General features: G+C 39.1%; 1 protein-coding gene and 1 pseudogene across 10 annotated transcripts in view; one reads left to right on the top strand and one right to left on the bottom strand.

Moving 5' to 3' along the window:
• Pum2 (pumilio RNA binding family member 2) overlaps positions 1 to 21,617 on the top strand; it is a 76,813-nt gene that overhangs the window by 50,437 nt on the left and 4,759 nt on the right. For 5 of the 10 annotated variants that reach the window (XM_090337390.1, XM_090337394.1, XM_090337393.1 and 2 more), the window contains 4 exons: positions 13,430 to 13,697; positions 15,940 to 16,069; positions 19,451 to 19,585; positions 20,958 to 21,095. In XM_090337390.1, coding sequence (XP_090193516.1) covers positions 13,430 to 13,697; positions 15,940 to 16,069; positions 19,451 to 19,585; positions 20,958 to 21,095 — 671 coding nt within the window. The remainder of the gene's footprint in view (positions 1 to 13,429; positions 13,698 to 15,939; positions 16,070 to 19,450; positions 19,586 to 20,957; positions 21,096 to 21,617) is intronic. The other 5 variants (XM_090337392.1, XM_090337396.1, XM_090337399.1 and 2 more) reach the window with 2 other exon arrangements.
• LOC150061054 (thymosin beta-15A pseudogene) lies at positions 9,948 to 10,084 on the bottom strand (annotated as a pseudogene).

Raw genomic sequence — 21,617 nt, forward strand, 5'->3', positions numbered from 1 at the left:
GATTACTTATACTTTGGATGAAGGGGGCGATCACAAGTTTTAGGCAATCTGAGACACTTAGAAAAACCTTGTCTCAAGTGAGTGGGGGAACTATGTACCCATGGCCCACGCCTGTATCCTAGCTACTCAGGAAACTGGGACATAATTTCTAAGATAATCCTTTTCTTTAAAAGTTATGACCAGCTGGGCATGGTGGCTCACACCTGTAATCTTAGCTACTCAGGAGGTTGAGATCTGAGGATCTCAGTACAGAGCCAGCCATGGCACTAACGAACATGAGACTCTTATCTCCAATTAACCTCTAGAAAAGGGGGAGTGGGGCTGTGGCTGAAGGGGTAGGGCGGTAGCCTTGAGTTAAAGAGCTCAGGAACAGTGGCTAGACCAGGAGTCTCACAACCAACAAAAAGGGCAAAAAAATTATAACCATAATATCATCATACTTTCAAAATTCATTATTTAAACCAAATTTCTCTAAGTGATTCAAATATCAAATATCTTCATATTTTTGTTTAAATCCATTCCAAGTAAGTTCTATATGTCGCATTTGTTTGAAAGGTCTTTTAATCTTGGTTTCTCCTTCATCTTTATTTCTTTTTAATTTGTTGAAGAAACTTTCTTCTACATCTTGCCAGCTGCTTCCCAGTGGTACCATTCAATGTGTGCTTTATTTTTTTTGTAAATGCAATCCCTATCCCCTACTTACTAGAGTTTGAACTTACGGCTGGCCTTTTACTGGTTTTTTTTCTTCCCAGACTGATCTCAAGCCACAGTCCTCTGGATCTCAGCCTCCTGCTTAACTAGTTTTCAGTCACAGTGTCTGGCTATAAATAAAATTCTGTTTACTTGTTTGAATGGTGGGACTTGGCCAACTTATTTTTGTACTTTCTACTAAACCGTACCAGAAAAAACATTGAGTAGTCTTCATTAGAAGGTTGCTCGCCAAGTCCCTTGACTTCTTTCCTTTTCCTCATCACTTGTGAGGTTACTATAAAAGATGGTTTATATAAAAGTTACAGTAATACTTTATGCATTTCCCTTATTTTCTGACTTTCAGAAAAATGAATGTCCTCTCAGCCTTAGAAGATGATTCATGGGTTTTAATTTTCATCATTATTTAAAAATGAATAGATTTGAAGGATATATGTATTGTATACATTTTAAACCTTAAAGTGTGGGAGACATAATTGTATGCCCCTGTTTTATTTATTTATTTCTTTTTTAGTAGGTCATGGGGCTTGAGCTCAAGGGTAGGGCACTGTCTCTGAGCTTTTGTGCTCTGAGCTCTTCATTTTGAGCCACAGCTCCACTTCTAGGTTTTAGGGTGATTCATTGGAGATTTTCCTGCCTGGGCTAACTTTAAACTGGTCCTCAGATTTCAGCCTCCTGAGTAGCTAGGATTACAGGCATGAGCCCCCTACTGCCTACCCCTGGTTTTGATCCTAAAATTATACCCAGTTTGCCTGTTACTGCAGCTTTTATATTTATTTTTGTGTGCCATGGGGCTTGAACTCTGGACCTAGGCACTGTCCCTGAGCTCTTCAGCTCAAGGCTACAGCCCTACCCCATGGCCACAGCCCCACTTCCCCTTTTCTAGTGTACTCTTATTGGAGATAAGAGTCTTTAGTGCCCTTGTTGGCTCTCAACTGTGATCCTCAAATCTCAGACTCCTGAATAGCTAGGATTCCAGGTGTGAGCCAATGTACCCGGCTCACCTTTTTTTTGTTGTTGTTTGGTTTTTTTTTTAAGCGGCACTTTACTGGAGGTTATAGAAAGGAATTAAGAGAAGAATTTAATATTTTTTTAATCCTGAAATGTAAAAGAATGGGGTTGAAGTTCTTGGTTTCAGTTTCAGCACTATTGAAATGATTTTCTCGTGTTATTTTGGTCACAAGTGATAGAGGAAAAAGGCCATTTGCCTGTAGTTGCTTGGTCATTTTCTCTAATGTGGCATTTTATTTTTAGATACAGATGGTCCCCATCTTAGGATGGTGTGTGTGGGCGGGGGGGTGTAGATAAAACTTTCATGGACTTTGCTGTCTAGGCTGGCTTCAAAACTCACTTCTTAGAGTTCAGTCTCTTGAGTGGCCAGGATTACAGGCATTGGGCCATAGACATTGACTTAACCAAACTTTTTTGTTTGGGGTACCATATTCAGTGAATTACAATATATATTCAGTACTAAAGTAGACTTTATGTGAATATACTGTTTGACCTGATATGTGTTAAGTCACATTAAGCTAACCTTATGAAACTCAGTAGATAGGTGTATTAAATTTATTGTGGAGCCTGGTACTGGTTGCTCAAGTCCTAGCTGCTAAGGAGGCTGAGATCTGACTGTCACAGTTCACCACCAAAAACTTAAAAGTAGAGCTACGGCTCATAGTGGTAGAGTACTAGCCACAAGCACAGAAACTCAGGGACTGCGGCTAGGCTCTGATTTCAATCTCCAGGATCAGCATCAAAATAATGTTCTGTGGACTTCATATTTTTCAGTTCATTGCTTTCATCAAAATATCCCTAGCCTTAAGAAAGCCCAACGACTGTGCCCAGGCCCTGAGTTCAAGCCCCAGGACTGGGTGGGGTGGTGTTATTATTAAGGTTTTTCTTATAAAATGTTTAAGGGCCTTGTGCATGTTAGACTAGCACACTTCTACAGTGGTTAAAACTTGCTGTTTTGTTTGTTTTGATATAGTTGTTTAACTCAGGGCTTGGGCCCTGTCCATTAGCTATTTTACACAAAGTTGATATTCTACCATTGAGCCACAGGATAACTCCTGGCTTTTGGTAGTTAATTGGGGATTGAGAATCTCACCAGCTTTCCTTCCCAGGCAGGCTTCAAACTATGATCTTCATATCTCAGCCTCCTATGTAGGCTGAGTATGGCCATGAGCCACCAGTACCTAGCTAAAATCCATTCTTCTCAGAGTTAAAATTGTATTACGGCCATTTTGGTTGTAAGGACTTGAATTCATGAAAGCATAACGAAAGTTACTTTTAGTCTTTAACTGAGCCACCATGTTTTTTTAACATAAAGTTTCTTCTAGTTGAATAGCATTTGATAGATATAAAGTACCATTATATTGTTTCATGGTAATTGTGGGAATGGACTGGCTTGAATGCAAGGACTTGAGTTCAGATCCTAGTGTCACCTAAAAAAGAAAGACGCCCAGGTGCTGGTGGCTCACACCTGTCATCCAACAGGGAGAGGGATTGTTTTTCTGCATTAAAATTACTGCTTGTCTTGAGGGGGGTGGTCCATGGGGCTTGAACTCTGGCCCTGAGCATTGTCCCTGAGCTCTTTAGCTCAAGGCTACTGACCTACTTCTGGGCTTGGGCATTGCCCCTAAGCTCTTTGGCTCAAGGCTACCCCCTTTTTTTTTTTTTTTTTTTTTTTTTCCAATGCTAGTTTTAGGGTTTGAACTCTATTCCTCTATGCTGTTCTGAGTTTTTTGCCTAAGGTTGGTGTTCTGCTACAACTCCAGTTCCAATTTTTTGATGGCTAATTGGGAATAAGAGTCTCACAGACTTTTCTGCCTAGGCTTGCTTTTTGATCTGTGACCCTCACCTCTCAGCCTCTTGAGTAGCCAGGATTATAGTTGTGAACCACTGGCACCCAGCCTTTTGTACTAATTTTGAATTAGAGCAATTAGCTGACCTTTTGGTTTTCTCCTCATTAGCCTTTCATTATATTATCTATGACATTATGGTTCTAACGTTTGTTAATCTTTTCACCAATTAGTCAAGACTGTCGTAAGTTTAAAACCAGAAAATACTTGGTTTGATTTTATTGTGCAGCATGAGAATTACTTGAATCACATGTTTAAAATACATTGTGCAGATCAAACATAACAATCAAAAGCCTGAAATTTTTGCACAGATATGACACTCTAGAAATTTCTTTTCTTTTTTTGGGGGGGGGGGTGGACATGGGGCTTGAACTTTGACCGAGGTGCTGTTCCTGATCTCTTTAGCTCAAGGCTATCACCCTACCCGGGGCCTGAGAGCAGCCCCATTTCATGTTTTCTAGTGATTAATTGGGGATAAGAGTCTCATGGCTTTGTATTGTCCAGCCTGGCTTTGAACCATGATCCTCAGATCTCAGCTTCCTGAGTAGCTAGGATTACAGCCGTGAGTCACTGTGCCCAGCTCACTCTAGAAATTTCTACTCTTGTTTTTTAGTTCAAATTTCTTATTAGGTATACTCAACCAGTAAATTCTCCACAAATATTCCAAACTTGGAAAACTCAAAAATCTGAACACTTCTGACATCTTTTACTTGTCAGAATGTTGGCGAAGGTTCTGTTGGCAGTAATATCCCTACCAGTCACATGGTAAAATTTTCATTCCATACCAAAGAGATTGTCTTGCTGGTAGCTTGCTACAACCTCTAATCCTAGCTTCTTAGGAAACTAAGATTGTAGAGGATCTTGTGTGGCCCCCCCCCCCCCCCCAAATCGAGCTTGAACTCTGGGCCTGGGCACTGTCCCTGAGCTCTTTAGCTCAATGCTGCTGCCCTAACCTACTCCTTGAGCCACAGCAATACTTCCTGCTTTCTCTAGTGTTTTAGTTGTAGACAATGGACTTTAGTGCCTGGGCTGGCTTTGAACCATGATCCTCAGATCTCAGCACCCTGAGTGGCTAGGATAACAGATGTGAGCCACCACTCCCAGGTAGAGGATCTTGTTTTTTAAAACTAGCAGTAATGTATATAAGACTATTACCCAAAAAGTGTAGTAGAGTGTGCTAGTCAAGAAAGCAAGTTGAGCAACCTCACAAACCCTGGTGCTAGGAAAAAAATTAAAAGTCATGTCACTGAATTTCCAGTAGCTCCCACATGAAAAGAGATACCATATGGAAAAAAATAATTTGTGATTTAGATATTTTACTCTGGAGTCTTACTTGGATTTTTAACTTACAGTTACAGAATTCTTTTGTGTTTATATGAGCCTTTGAATTTGTTTCCGATCATTTTTCCTGGTGCACATTTTTCTTTCTTCCATTAATTTAAACTCTGTTGCTATTGCGTATATTCTTAATTTTTCTCCCCTTCCCCTGCTGCTGGAATTTTAAGACTTGAGGCTTTTTATTTACTCATCTTTTACATTTCTGTTTCAATCTCAGATTTTTATTTTACAATTTATGTCTTTTATATAGGATTTTACTTTTCATAGCATATCTGAGATAATCATTTTTTAAACTTTAAATGTTTGAAAATAAAAATATCATTATATGAAGTTTCTACGGTTTTATTGAAATAATTTGTATTATTAACTGATAAACTTGGGGCTTGAACTCTGGGCCTGAGCACTATCCTCGGGCTTTCTCAAGACTAGGGCTCTACCACTTGAGCCTCAGCACTGTTTCCAGCTTTTTATATGTATGTGGTGCTGAGGAATTGAACCAGTGTCTTTGTGCATGCTAGGCAAGCACCAGGCCAAACTCCCAGCTCTGAAAACTTTTTAATTAAAAAAAAATTATTATAAAGGTAATGTACACAGTGGGGATTACAGTTCATAAACCACTTGAAAAGTACTTTTTTGTTGTTTTTTTTTCTGGTAGAGCTCAGAGCATTAGGCTCACTTGACTTGCTAGTCTGACACTATGACTTGAGCCATAGTGCCACTTTCAGCTTTTCTGTACTGGTACTAGTACAAATCGAACCCAGGGCTTCATGCATGATAGGCAAGCACTCTACCACTAGGCCACATTCACAGCCCAAAAAGTATATTTTAAAATTGGTTTTATCTTTGAAGAGTTTTCTGGGTGCCATTGTACATACCTATAATACTAGCTATTCAGGAGGCTGAGATCTGAGGACTGATTCAAGGTTAGACTAGGCAGGTAATGACCGTGAAGCATCATAAAATAATAGTTCAGGGCCAGGAGTGAATTAGACTTTACTCATCTACCATGCCCAAAGCCCTAGGTTCCATTCCTTGATACCACTTACACAAAAAAGCTAGAAGTGGTACTATGGCCCAAATGGTAGAGCACTAGCCTTGAGAAAATTCAAGGATACTGCCCAGGCCCTAAATTTAAGTGTCAGGACTGGCAAAAAATAAAGAAAAAGAAAATTTATACTTGTCTTTAAAAAATATAAATAAGGGACTAGTGGTAAGAGTGTTTGTCTAGCATGCACGAAGACCTGGGTTCGAGTTCTCGGTACCACATATATAGAAAAAGACTGGAAATGGTGCTGTGGTTCCAGTGGTAGAAAGCCCAAGTACAGTGGCCCAAGCTCAAGGCCCAAGACTGCCCCCCCCCCAAAAAAAAAAGCTGGATGCTCACAGCTGTAGTCCTAAGCTACTCAGGAGGCTGAGATCTGAGGACTGAAGTTCAAAGCCAGCCAGGGCATTAAAGAGCATGAGATTCTTATCTCCAATTATTCACTAAAATATGGGAAGTGGAGCTTTTGCTCAAGGGGGTGGTGCAGTAGCCTTGAGCTAAAGGGCTCAGGGACAGTGCCCAGGCCCAGAGTTCAAGCCCCCATGACCCATCAAAAATAGTAATAATGATAATAATAAGGGGCCAGGAGTTTGGCCTAGTGGTAGAGTGCTTGCCTCCATGCACGAAGATCTGGTTTCAATTCCTCAATACCACCCACATACATAGAAAAAGCTGGAAGTGGTGCTATGGCTAAAGTGGTAGACTCTAGCTTTAAGAAAGCCCCAGGACTGGCAAGGAAAAAAAGAAACCCATAAATTTATACTTTGTATATGGTGTATACAGTCAAAAAGTTATGTGAGGAAAAATGAATGAAAGAGCATTTGAGTCATTTATTATTAGTCTGGAAATATCACTTTATTACAGTTTTAATTATAGTGGCATTGCTGTTTCATTCTCATCTTTCACCATTTGTGTACTTGTCCTGTGTATTTATAACCATATGTAACAAAGTATTCTAGCTAATATATGGTTGGTTTTCTTTAAGGGGGGCAAAAACAGGCATTTATTAATTTACTAGGACCACTATAAAAATTAAACAGGGGAAAGTAAAAGCTCTGAAGCTCTAGAGGACAGTTTTTTCTAGCTTCTGGTAGACTGTTTTATCTTCTGTGGCTTGTAGATGCAAAACTTTTATTCCACTATGGGCAATCTTAAGTGGTCTGTCTAAATTTTCCTCTTATATTGACACCAGTCCCTGGATTAGAACCCCTATAATGGCTTTGGTTTTGTTGTTGTGCTGATCCTGGGGCTTGAACTCAGGGCCTGGGAACTCACTGTCCTTGAGGGGTTGCTTCTGTTTTTGGTTTTCACTCAAGGCTAGTACTCTCCCACTTGAGCCACAGCTCCACTTTGAAGTTTTGGTTGGTTATTTGGAGACAAGTATCTCACAGACTTTCCTGCCCAAAAGTACTTTGTCGTAAGAGAGTTGGATAATGGATAGTTAGAAGCAAATTAGTTCTAGGGCTTGAACTCTGGACCTGGGCATTGTCCTTGGACTTTTTTTTTTTTTTTTCTCAAGGCTATCTCTCTGACACTTGAGCTACAACGCAACTTCCAGCTTTTTCTGTGTATGTGGTACCAAAGAATCAAACACGGGTTCGTGCATGCTAGGGAAGCACTCTACCACTAGGCTACACTCCCGATCCTGGACTAAATCTTAAAACTATAGAATATCTTACTAATACCATTTAATAACTGTTGTGGGGTTTTTTTGTTTGTTTGTTTGGGGGTTTTTTTGGGGGGGGGTTCTGGGTTTTTTTTGTTTTTTGCCAGTCTTGGCTTGAACTCGGGCCTGACACAATCATTGGGCTTTCTCAAGGCTAGAGCGTTATCACTTGAGCCACAGCATCACTTCTTGCTTTTTCTCTGTATGTGGCACCGAGGAATCGAACCTGGGTCTTCACGAATACTAGGCAAGCACTCTCCCATTAACTAGGCCATACTCTCAGCCCAGTTTAATAATTTTTTGGAGGGTACAACATAGTAAGGGCATTTTATTCAGTTTATCATAACAATGATACTGGATATTCAAGTCATACTTTGCCTTTTTAAAAGTTATGAACATAGGGATAACAAGGCATATTAATAGAAAATTAAAGCAGATGCTCAAACCTGTAATCCTGGCTAGTCAGGAGACTCAAAGCCAGCCCTGACTTGTGCTCTCACAACCTATCACATACTGTCAACTGAGTATTTAGTAACGTGCCATTCAAGGTGATTCATGTGCATATTAAAAAGTACTGTTCTGAAAGTCTTTGCTCACTTCTCTTTGGTTTGCCCATTGATGCCAAGAAACATTCAAATAGATATGTACTGGTCTGTTAATTACTCATGACTGCTAGTCTACTATGAGTGTTCCAAAATTTTCCACTTTTTAAAAGAGCTATGAAGCTGGCAATATAGGTTTAAATGATCTTGCCTCTAGCAGTGTGGTGAGTTTGAGCCCTATTAGGGGTGGGTCATACAGAAAGTACTATATGCCTTGGGCTTTATGAACCCTTGGTTTATATGAATTAGATGTAACAAGTTAATACCACAAAAGGGAGCGCTCTCAGATTATACTTTGCCTGCTTCTGCCATATACCCTTTTTTTTTTGGGTGGGGGGGCAGCAAAGATTTGAGCCTTCTATCACAAGACTATCTCTCATACCTTTAATATAGTAGCATGCTCTATCCAAGATCCTCAGACCTACTGGCCTTTTTTTTTTTTTTTTTTTTCAATAAAAATTATCCAGATGGACACAGTGGTCTATCCTAGTTACATAGTGATAATCCTAGCTACTTGAGAGGCTGAGGTGAAAAGATTGTATTTCAAGGCCAGCTCAGGCATAAAAGTCTGTAGAAGCCATGTCATTCAGTGGCTGGGCGATGTGGCATGTCTGTCATCCCCAATTACACAGGAAAGCACAAGTAGGAATTACATCCTAGGCTGGCCCAGGCATCAAAATGTGACCCGAAGAAAGGGACTACAAGGCTGAGTCTTGCCCCCTGTGCTGCCAAAGAAAAATTATTCAGAGAAGGTGATTCAGTGTGTCTCAAGACTTAGTTTGTATTTGTAAAAGAATGTGCATGTCTGTCAAGGTAGAAGAAGAGTTGCTATCCCAAGTCTTGAGAGTTGGAGGTAGTTGATTGGTTTGTGCTGTTTACTTCCTAATTTTTTCTCCCATTTCCCCCCAGTATTTTTCAATAATTTTTTAAATTTTTTAATGCTTTACTGTAAATGAAAATTAAGAAGCTACAAAACTATGATTATGGAACAGAAGGCACACGTTGTAGGTTAAAACTCCCTTACTCTAGGGGGCACAAAGACCACTACCACAAAGTCATCCATAGTGAGATTACTGACAGCATGCCATCTACCATCTGAAATTACACTGTAAAAGCAAATTTAAGGGCCGGGAGTTTGGCCTAGTGGTAGAGTGCTTGCCTAGCATGCACAAAGACCCGGGTTTGATTCCTCGGTACCACATATAGAAAATAGCCGGAAGTGGTGCTGAGGCTCAAGTGGTAGAGCTCTAGCCTTGAGAAAGTCCAAGGACAGTGCTCAGGCCCTGAGCTCAAGCCCAGGACTGGCAAAAAAAAAAAAAAAAAAAAAAGAAAGGAGCTAAATGGGAATGGATATTTGTATAAAAATAGAATAGTAGTGGGGCTGGGAGTTTGGCCTAGTGGTAGAGTGCTTGCCTAGCATGCACAAAGACCCGGGTTTGATTCCTTGGTACCACATATAGAAAATAGCCGGAAGTGGTGCTGAGGCTCAAGTGGTAGAGCTCTAGCCTTGAGAAAGTCCAAGGACAGTGCTCACGCCCTGAGCTCAAGCCCAGGACTGGCAAAAAAAAAAAAAAAAAAAAGCAAATTTAAGGGGACATTGGCTGCTGATGAACTTAGAGCCAGGGAATGCAGGAGATAAACCATTTACAGGTGCCTCAAATCTCTACAAACACATAGTTTTACAGAAATGAGCCTAAAAGCAGGAATGTCAGGCTATGTTGACAGTCTGCATTTTAGGATGTTTGAGCACATTCTTTCTCCTGCTAAATAGTTTTCTTTGAAGGAAGAGTTTGTTTTTTCCCTCAGTGTTAGTATTCAGTTTTGATCTATCAGACTTCTCCAGTTGAGAGATGTCTGGCATATCACTCATCTTGATGGGGGCCTGATGTCTCCTGCAAGGACCTTGATGGAACGAGAGCATTCTCTGGCTCCAGGGTGGTTGGGTTCAGTAACATTTTTAACTTCTGATAATTAATGGAGAAGAATTCTAAAACAAACCTGTCAGATAAGATATTGAAAACTTTAAAAGTTATTTGTACTAGCAAAATTGTAAGGTGTTTACCTTCATTAAGTTATTATGAATAAATCTGAAGTAGGCCTATCTAAGCCAAATGCTAGTGATCAAACCTGTAATTCGAGATAATGCTGAGGCAGCTCCAGCAGAAACATCCTCAAGACTCTTTATCTCCAATTCAAGCAGTTTTTAAATTACTAAAAAAAAAAAAAAAAAGGCTGGGCCAAGCACCAGTGCTCATGCCTGTAATCTTAGGTATTCAGAAGGCTGAGACCTGAGGATTGTGGTTTGAAGCCCAGGCAGAAAAGTCTCCATGAGACTCTTACCTCCAATTAACCACACAAGAAATGGCAGTGGCACTGTGGCCTGAATGGTAGAGCTAGCCTTGAGCACAAAGAGGCTCAGCCAATGCCCAGGCTCTGAGTTCAAGCCCCACAGTGTGGTCTGGAAGTGTGCCACAAATGGTGCATCACTGTTTTTTATTTTGTTTTTGTGGGGATAGGGGGGTCGTGGGGCTTGAACTCGGGGCCTGGGCATTGTCCCGTAACTGTTCAGTTCAAGCCTACCAGTTCTACCCCTGAGCCACAGCCCCACTTCCTGTTTTCTAGTGATTAATTGGAGATAAGAGTCTCAGGTCCTTTTGTTCCTTGAACCTTGATCCTCAGATCTCAGCCTCCTGAGTAGTTAGAATTTACAGAGCCACCATGCCTGGCTTCTCACTTCTCATATTCTTTAGTGTCCGGGATGGCTTTGAACTGGGCATAAGCCACCTCATCCAGGGGTACATCACTTTTTGAAAGCAAAAAGAAAAGCCAAGCAAGAGCAAGAGGGCCCTGGTATTGGCATTAAGAACAAACAAACAAAAAATAAAAACAGCTTATGTAAATAGCATATAGATGCAGCAGCACTCTTCAGTATTAAAGCCATTACTTTGTAAGCCTATTTCTTGGATGACTTCCTTTAAGTATTTAAACTGCCAAGTTGAAAGTATGTGGTTTATTTTATAAATTAGAATTACTAAATTTGTTGGAAAAGGAGGGAATCCTGCCCTGGGTAAAACTTTATTTTTTATAGTTGGGACTAAGAATCACTATTTTAGAACTGAAAGTCCAGGGACAATGTTGGATTATTAGATAACTGCTAAACAGATGTAGGGTGTTGGAAACTGACAGAATAGAATGAAGAACTACCTAGCTGTAGTAGACATTGTAATAGGAGTGAAATATTAGAGTATTTCTAAACTTTTGAAACTAAGTTTTTTAAAATTGAATATACTGTAGCATTACACCATCAGTTTTTTAGCATAAAATAATATCAAAATTGCCTTTGAAAGAAGAAATACAATCGATGTGTAAAAACACTCCTACCCTGGACAAAGTGGCTAGAGAACCCCCCGGTAAGTCATGCTTTTTACATTATTAGAACCAAATGATGATTAGTTGTTATAAGTTCTTCATGGAATTGTATAAACAGAAATAATAGGATCTGGAAGAATCTGAGCTTAGATTTTAAACATCTCATCCATGGCACTGAAATGATTACATAAAACTGGAACACACATGAGGATTTGTTAGTGATTGGTGTGTAAGATAAATTGTTAAATTACACATTTTTTAACAAGTCATTCTAGCCTTTGGCAGTTGATATTGCCTAAAATGTTTATGGTCTCAGTAGATACTTATTGTGTACCCCTACATACAAACTGGTGGGCTTCTTTCTAGGCGCCAGGTATCTATCTAGCATGTGATCTGATGGCTCAGATCACATAGCCAGTGACACCGATGTATAATATAAAATGTGAGGAAGAAAAATGTAGGATAATAGAAACAAAGAGTGAAAGAAGAAAATTAACTCACTTGATACTTCAGGATTAAAACTTGTACTACTCCTTGTCCTTAATTCCTTTTGACTTTTAACGTCTTAATGTCAGTGCAGCTTTGCACTGTCAGTGTGTCCTTTGGATCATCTCTACGCAGTGGCTTGAACTAACTATGTTGTATTTATGTTAAGATGGTGTATAATAGCAAAAAGCTGATGACAGATCTATTTTCCTTACTAAAGCTGCATTTTATAATTGTCTTTACATTTTTCTTTCTTAAAAGGACACTGTCAAGTACTTTTAAAGTGTATTTACAATGAAAATAATTCCTACTTGATTTTTTATTTCTATTGACTGCCTTTTTTTTTTTTCAGTAGAGTAATACATAAGTTAGAGGCTTTTTATCCTTTTGTCCTAAATAGCTAAGGCTCTTGGAATAACTTCTGTATAGTTTCTATCTGCAAAATAATAGAACATTTTTACTTAAAATTTTAAAGCTTTGTTTAAAAAATCGATAACAGACTTTGTGTGGGTTGTGTTAATATTTAGAACATTGAATCTTAGAAATAATTTTTGTGGTGTATTTTTCTTTTAACAACCAAGGGGGGAAAAAGTACCTCTTTCCGTTTCCTGAAGTTCATTTGAAAAATTTGAGAAAATTTTAAGACTATTGGGGGGAGAAAAAAAACACAGATTGAACTGTTAATGTGTAAACACTGCAAATAAAGTTTCCTCCATGTTGATGAGGACCAGACAAATCCAGGGTCTATCCATCCAAGTAAAGTGCTCTACCACTGAGTTATATCCTCTGCCTGCAAATAAATTTTATTCAAACTGTTTCAGTGGCTTCAAAATCTCAACTTACTAGCTACTTATAATAATATTCTTGCTTGTCAGAATAACAGTTTTGTTGATTGTTTTAGGATTCCCTATAGTGACTAAGACATTAGATCCTTTAGTTACTTTTTTATCAAATTTCTAGGAACAAATACAAAGTTATTTTTCTAGTGCTTTTTTAGTTACAGCTACATATATTAAGTATGTGCATGAGATGTTTCCTTCTAAGTTTAATTTCCTGTCATCAAAAATTGGAATTAAGGGCCAGGAGTTTGGCCTAGTGGTAGAGTGCCTGCCTAGCATGCTCGGTGACCTGGGTTCGATTCCTCCCATAGAAAAAAGCCAGAAATGGTGCTGTAAGGCAAGTGGTAGAGCTCTAGCCTTGAGAAAGCCCAAGGACAGTGCCCAGGCCCTGAATTCAAGGCCCAGGACTGGCAAAAATAAAAAAAATGGAATTAATGGGGAAAATACTTTGTTCCTGACTGCATTTATAACTTGAGTAATTTCATGAAGAATGCTTACTAAGCATAGCTGCTTTGTTCTAGGAGGACTGACAAATGGTAGTGGTCGATATATCTCTGCAGCACCAGGAGCAGAAGCAAAATATCGAAGTGCTTCAAACACTTCCAGTTTATTTAGCTCCAGCAGCCAGCTCTTTCCTCCTTCTCGGCTTCGGTATAATAGGTCTGATATTATGCCTTCTGGCCGAAGTAGATTATTAGAAGACTTCAGAAACAACCGCTTCCCAAACCTTCAACTTAGAGACTTGATTGGACATATTGTTGAGTTTTCTCAAGACCAGCATGGTTCAAGGTAAGTAGTAATGATTGGTAATATGTTTTGCCTGTTTTTCATTTTTGCTTTATGAGAAGTGAGGTGAATGGTGGTAATTGAACTCTGGATCTCATTTGGACTTGCTAGGCAGATGCTGTTTCTCAGAGCCATACATCCTGCCCCCTTTTGCCTCCCTATTTTGAGGTAGGAACTCTTTTATTCTGAGGCTGGCAGACATTCTCCGCTGTACTCACTCCGCCATTGCTTGAGATGGATTCTCTTAAGCTTTTGGACCAGACTGGCCTTGAACCATGATCTTCTTGTTTCTAAGAGGCCACAGTGACTGGCCTCTTTTTTACCTTTGAAAATTGCTACCATATATTTTTCTTATATAGGCTTAGCTAAACTACATTAGTATTGGAACCATTGTATGACACAATGATGGTTTATTTTTTATATCACAACAGATTACCAAAACTATAGGTATTAGCTGGAGCCAATGGCTCACAGCTGTAATTTTAGGAGGCTGAGATCTGAGGATTGTAGTACAAAGCCAGCCTGGACAGGAAAATCCATGAGATTCTTTATCTTCAGTTAACCCCCAAAAAGCTGGAAGTGGAATTGTGGCTCAAGAAGTATAGTACTAACTACTAAACTACTAAGCCTTAAGTATTTGGGTTTCTATTATGATTCCCTGGGTTTTCTACAATAATAATGCTCTTATGATGAAAGTGTAGCAATATCTCTTTTTTTTTTTTTTTTTTGGTAAGGGGGGCAGTCTTGAGGCTTGAGCTCAGGGCCTAAGCACTGTCCTTTGGGCTTTCTCAAGGCTAGAGCTCTAGCACTTCAGCTACAGTGGTACTAAGAGTCTTCGTGCATGCTAGGCAAGCACTCCTACCACTAGGCCAAACTCCTGGCTCCAATGTCTTTTTATTAGATATTTTTATTATACCAGCTCTAAATTTTATTTGTAAACTTATTAGTGTTTCTGATTGGTACTTTGTGTTCAGTTGTTTTAAAAAGCAAGGCCAGGTACCGGTAGATTCGATTCTTCAGTAGCACATACACAGAAAAAGCTAGAAGTGGCACTTTGCCTCAAGTGGCAGAGCACTAGTCTTGAGCAAAAAGTATCCATCGAAAGGGCCCAGACTCTTGACTTCAAGCCCAGCTGGCAGGGAAAAAAAAAAAAATTGCTCAGGTGTGCAGGCCTGGAGTTGAAGCCCCACAATTGACAACTTTAAAAAAGAAAAAACTTCTTTTTTATTTAAATTGAAATTAATCACATTTTTATTGGAAGGTTTGGTACATTTTTACATTAAATATATTTGGGTAGGGATAATGCTTGAAACAAGGTAGAGAAACGAGAATACACATCTTGGTTTTGTTCCTGACTTCAGTGGAGATGGTTTCAGATTTTCTCTATTTAGCATGGGGTTGGTTATAGGTTTGCCATACACACTCTTTTATATATTCAGGTATATTTTTTTTCTATTCCTTGCTTTTTCAGAGCTCAACGCATGAAAGGATATTAAATTTTGCCAAAGACTTTCTCTACATCTGTGAAGTTGATGAGGTTTTGTCCTTGATTGTGTTTGTGTGTTGGACTTTTTTTTTGTTTTTTTTGTTTGTTTGTTTTTGTGTTTTTGGGTTTTTTGCCAGTCCTGGGCTTGAGCTCAGGGTCTGAATACTGTCCTTGGACTTTCTCAAGGCTAGAGCTCTACCACTTGAGCCTCAGCACCACTTCCAGCTTTTTTTATGTATGTGGTACCGAGGAATCGAACCTGGGTCTTCGTGCATGCAAGGCAAGCACTCTACCACTAGGCCAAACTCCCAGCGCCTGGACATGTTTCTTGAAGTGAATATATTATCTCAAATGGCTGTGTGCCGGTGTCTCGTGAAAGTGTAATGATACTCAAGAAAAACAGATTTTTGTCTGGTATAATGTATGCCTGCAATTTACCACTAAGGCAAGCTAGAAGAAGACCAACAGTTTAAGGATAGTTAAGGTTCTGTTACATTTCCCTGTTTCTAAGCAAAAAGAAATAGATTTCTGAGTTCTTTGTAACTTTTTTGGTAGCCTATGTCAATTGTATGTTAGGAAATTTTAACATTTACATACATACATACATACATACATACATACATACATACATACATACATACAGTATATCCCTGATGGAATTTTTCAACCCCCTCCTTTCTCTCTTTATTACTTACCCCTTTCTAAAAACAATTTCAAAAAGTTTCTTCCCCCCCCCCACATTTATTTCTTTCCGTATAGATTCATACAGCAAAAGCTAGAGAGAGCTACTCCAGCTGAGCGACAAATGGTATTTAATGAAATTCTGCAGGCAGCCTATCAATTAATGACAGATGTTTTTGGAAACTATGTTATACAGAAGTTTTTTGAGGTAAGCATATGTGGATGTTTGTATACTAATCTAGTTGTGCTAAGAAATACCTCTAGGTGTTTGTGTGTGTGTGTGTGTGTGTGTGTGTGTGTGTGTGTGTTTCCAGATATTTTTTTATTAAAGAATTAACACTAATTTTTACATCATATTTCAAATGACATGTTTAACCAAGTGTTCAAGAAGGGAGTCTATCTACAATCACTGGCACTTAGTTTTTAGAACAATCAAAATTAGGCTAAGGGTTTGTATATCATAGATACATGTTAATTTATGAAATAAAACATGTCTATAGACCTCTAGGTTTTAATAGTTGTTTTTACATGAAAGTGCATATAACTAAGGAAATAACTTATAAATTATTATCTGATTAAGAATTTATATCTTGGAGCCGGGAGCGTAGCCTAGTAGTAGAATGCTCGCCTAGTATGTATAAAGCCTTGTGTTTGATTCCCTGTTACTACATAAATAGAAAAAGCCAGAAGTGGTGCTGTGGCTCAAATGGTAGAACAGTAACCTTGAGAAGGCCCAAGGACAGTGTTCAGGCCCTGAGTTCAAGCTATATACACACACACGTATATGGAATATACAAAGAAATTCCAGAATTCCATAACAAAAAGACACAATAGATGAAAAACTTGAGTAGACATTTTCCCACAGTGTGTGATACAAAGAACTAGTAAGCAATGGAGTTTTTAGGGTTTTGTTTTGTTTAATCTCTGAGTCAGGACAGTGCCCCTGCGCCTCATTTGTTCAAGGCTAGTACTCTTCCACTTATGCCACAGCTCTTCTTGCCTTTTTTTTTTTAGAATTGGAGATAAAAGTCTGCCCAATTTGATACTGAACATTTTTAATAGAGAAGTACAAATCAAAATCACAGTGAGCCAGGCAAGGTGGCTGACACCTGTAATCCTACCTACTCAGAAGCCTGAGATCTGAGGAGAGCAGTTCAAAGCCACCCTTGGCACTATAGTCCCTGTGACTCTTTTTTTTTTTTTTTTTTTTTTGCCAGTCCTGGGCTTGAACTCAGGGCCTGAGCACTGTCCTTGGACTTTCTCAAGGCTAGAGCTCTACCACTTGAGCCTCAGCTCCACTTCCGGCTTTTTTCTATGTATGTGGTACCGAGGAATTGAACCCGGGTCTTCATGCATGCTAGGCAAGCACTTTAACCACTAGGCCAAACTCCCGGCCCCTCCCTGTGACTCTTATCTCCAATTAACCACTAGAAAACCAGAAGTGGGGCTGTGGCTCCAGGGGAAGGGCGGGTAGCCTTGAGCTAAGGAGCTCAGGGATAGTGTCCAGGCCCAGAGTTCAAGCCCCACGACCAACCCAAAAGAAAGCATAAAACACAGTGAGATACTACTTCATACCTACTAGGATGGGCACAATTTGGGGTTTTGTTTTGTTTGGGGGTTTTGTTGGTGGTGTTGTTTGTTTGTTTTTAAATGGGAATAAGAATAGCTGGGCTGCACCACTGGCTGGTGCCAAAATCCTACTTACTGAAGAAGCTAAGGTCTTAGGATCCTAGTTCAAATCCAGCCTAGACTGGAAAATCTGTGAGACTCCTATGTCCAATTTGTACCAAAAAAGCCAGAAATTGAAACTGTATTTTAAATAGTAAAGCACTAGCCCTCAGTGAATAAGTATGAAATGCCCAGACCCAGAGTTCAAGCCCCAGTACCGGCACAGGAATTAATAAGTACGGGGCCAGGAGTGTAGCCTAATGGTAGAGTGCTCACCTTATATGCACAAAGCCCCGGGTTCAATTCTTTGGTACCACATACATAGAAAAAGCTGGAAATGGTGCTGTGGCTCAAGTGGCAGAGCTCTAGCTTTGAGCAAAGTGTCCAAGGACAATGCCCAGGCCTGAGTTCAAGCTCCATGATCCCCCAACCCCCCCGCCCCCCCAAAAAAAGTGAATGAATGGCTGAGGATGAAAGTATGATTGAGAACATAAAGAAATTAGAAGTTTCATCCTTTATTAAACATAGTTACCTAACTCAACCCATCTACTCCAAAGTAACTTGTACAAAAGAATTAGAAACAAGAATTTGAACATTAGTGCTTGTGCCATTTCAAAAGCTAGGAACAGTTAACATCTGTCCATATACATAGATGAATTAATAAATAGATGGGCTATTCATGGAATAGGGATTCAGCTATAAAACATGAAATTCTTAACACATAAATGACATAGATGAATTTTTTAAATGAAATAAACCAGACACAAAAAAGCAAAGCTTGTAAGTTTCTGCCTATTTATAAAAGGTCTACAACAGCACATTCATAAATATACACAAAATTTACCAGATACTGGGAGACAGTTCTATCCAGTAGATATGACAATCGATTGTGATGTTGGTTTCACAAACCAACACTTAAAGGTGATTAAAATGATTGGGGTCAGGCATGGTGGCTCATGCCTCTGTAATCCTAGCTACTCAGGAGGCTGAGACCTGTGGATCACAGTTCAAAGTCAGCCCGGGCACTAAATCTGTGAGACTCTTTTTATCTCCAATTAACCACCAGAAAACCAGAAGTGTTGCTGTGGCTCCAGAGGTAGAGTAGTAGCCTTGAACTGAAGAGCTCAGGGACTGTGCCCCAGGCCCAGAGTTTAAGCCCTACAACAGGATCCTCCCCCACCCCCCAAAAAAATCAGGAAGTAGCAATATGGCTCAAATGATGGAGCTCTAGCCTTGAGCAAAAAAAAGTTCAAGGGCAGTGCCCAGGCGCCCCAAAGAAACTTAAGGTTGGAGTAAATCTTGGGTGAATGGTGTTACACTCATTTGAATTGGAGTGTGTGTATGTCTAAACACATATGCAGTGGTGGTTCACTCCTATAATCCTAGCTACTCAGAAGACTGAGACAGTGCCGTGTGCGTGCGTGCGTGCATGAAAACATATCCACTGATGGCTCATTCTGTAATTTTAGCTACTCAGTTCGGGCCTGAAAACCAACAATGAAAAAAGATACATATTGAAGATGGAGGTTGTGCCTTATTAAATAGAAATGAAGATCTTAAAGAGACTATTTAAAAGTTATCTAAGCAACTATAATCCTAGTTGCTGGAAGGGCAGTCAATTTGCAGTAAGTGTTCAAAAATTGAATTTCGTGGTACAGTACCTGATTAAATGTACCAGACTGGATTCAATCTCCAGACCACAAAAATAAAGTAAAAATGTCTTAAGTTGTTTATTAGGAAGGCAAGGAGAAGGAATCTAGGTCTGTGTTAATTAACTTTAACAGTTCCCTTAACATCTGCCTGGTCTATAATTACCGGTTGTGACATTTTAAAACCCAGATTGAATAAGCTGCACACAATATCTGCATCAGGTTTAACAAATGAATATTGTAGTCACTTCATATCAATTCTTTTCTTTCAGTTTGGGAATTTGGATCAAAAATTAGCCCTGGCTACTCGTATTCGTGGTCATGTTCTACCTTTAGCTTTGCAGATGTATGGCTGCCGTGTTATTCAGAAAGCTTTGGAGTCCATTTCTTCTGACCAGCAGGTAATTGTAAGTTAAGAAGACAATTTTAAATTTTCCAATTTTAAACTATTATCTTTTTAACTTTTAATAGAGATTTCCACAAAGAGACTTAAATCCTTTTATCAAAAATCTGCACATGAGCCAGGCACCAATGGCTCACAGCTGTAATCCTAGCTATTCAAGAGACTGAGATCTTAGAATCACAGTTCGAAGCCAACATAGGTTGAAATGTCTAAGACTTTACCTCCACTTACCATCTCCACCAAAGACAGGAAATAGAGCTGTGACCTAAGAGTAGAGTGCTAGTCTTGAGCAGAGTTGCTCAGGGACATGGCTCTAGTGATAGGTTTCCTGTCAAGCACACATGACGTCCTGAGTTTAATCCCTAGTAATAACTAACAGTAATAATGATGGTTGTAGATTGTAGTGGGTGTGTGTGTGTGTGTGTGTACACATTCTGTATACATACATTGATCACATGAAAAAATACAATTACTCCTCTAGAAGAAAGCCTGAGTTTTGGAGTAACTGAAGGCATATCAACAACAAAGAAAAATCAGATTTGGTCTTGGTCACATGAAAGCTTAGAATCTCTCCTCCACAGCTACAAAGTAGTACAGATAAAAGATAGTTAAAATGTCTCTGACAGGGGCCAGGAGTTTGGCCTAGTGGTTAAAGTGCTTGCCTAGCATGCACGAAGACCCGGGTTCGATTCCTTGGTACCACATAACATAGAAAAAAGCCGGAAGTGGTGCTGAGGCTCAAGTGGTAGAGCTCTAGCCTTGAGAAAATCCAAGGACAGTGCTCAGGCCCTGAGCTCAAGCCCAGGACTGGCACCAAAAAAAAAAAAGAAATGTCTCTGACATTTGAAAATATAAACCATTGGAGTAATTTAGATTTATAATTCAGTCCATTTTAGCATAGGTATAAATATGTTGTAAATTGATTTAATAGGGAACTTTCTTGATTTTTATGAAGTTATGATTTCTTTGAGAAATATTTTAAAGATATTTAAAACATGAATACATTTTCAATGAGTATGCATGTACCGTTCTTTTACATAATTTATTACTCTTATAAGTCGTACAGATTATTGTTAAAATGATGAACTGTGTGAAGTATACAGGCATGTAAGAGGAAGAATTTAAATGTTGTTGAGGGGTCCAGGTGTTTGACATATCTGAGCAAGTTCAAGACTCTAAATTCAAACCCCCAGTACCACCAAAATGTTAAAAGTTCAACAGGAATCAGGCTATAACTATCGCCCGTCAAACTTTCCCTTCTTAAAACAATCTAGCAGGATACATTTTCAAGGATAATTTTGTTCCTGTCTCAGTATTTTTATTTTATTGAATTGTTTGGTAGGATGCGTACTTAAATGACATCTTCTCCTTTGCAGAGTGAAATGGTAAAGGAATTAGATGGACATGTACTCAAATGTGTGAAAGATCAGAATGGAAATCATGTTGTTCAAAAATGCATTGAATGTGTTCAGCCACAGTCACTACAATTCATCATTGATGCTTTCAAAGGACAAGTAAGATTGATTTTTAGCTTCCAATTTGGTAAAGCATTATTACATAATTTGAATCTTTTTTTTTTTTTAAGATATAAGGTATTACCTAACACTCTCATATGAAAATAGAAGCCATGATAGCAAATGTGAGCCATTGGAAGGCTGAAGCAGGAAGATGGAGAATCAAAGGCCATCTGGGGCTACATAGTGAGGTTAAGATCTGGTCTTTTTTTTTTTTTTTTTTTTTTAATTGATTTATAGGGCCGGGAGTGTAGCCTAGTGGGAGAGTGTTCACACAAAGCCATGAGTTTGATTTCCTCTGTACCACATACATAGAAAAAGGTGCAAGTAGTGCTGTGGCTCAAGTGACAGAGCACTATCCTTGAGCAAAAAGGTTCCAAGAACCTGACTTCAAGCCCCAGTACTGGCCCAAAAAAAAAAAAAAAAAAAAGATTTATACAATCATACAATAACTTCAAAAACTTCATTGAAGCTGAAAAATGTAGAAATAGTTGTTTGCATGGCATTCACATTAAGAAATAA

The sequence above is a fragment of the Megascapheus bottae genome, chromosome 7 (genome assembly GCF_031878675.1).
Source record: "Megascapheus bottae isolate mThoBot1 chromosome 7, mThoBot2.hap1, whole genome shotgun sequence".
Lineage (NCBI taxonomy): Eukaryota > Metazoa > Chordata > Mammalia > Rodentia > Geomyidae > Megascapheus > Megascapheus bottae.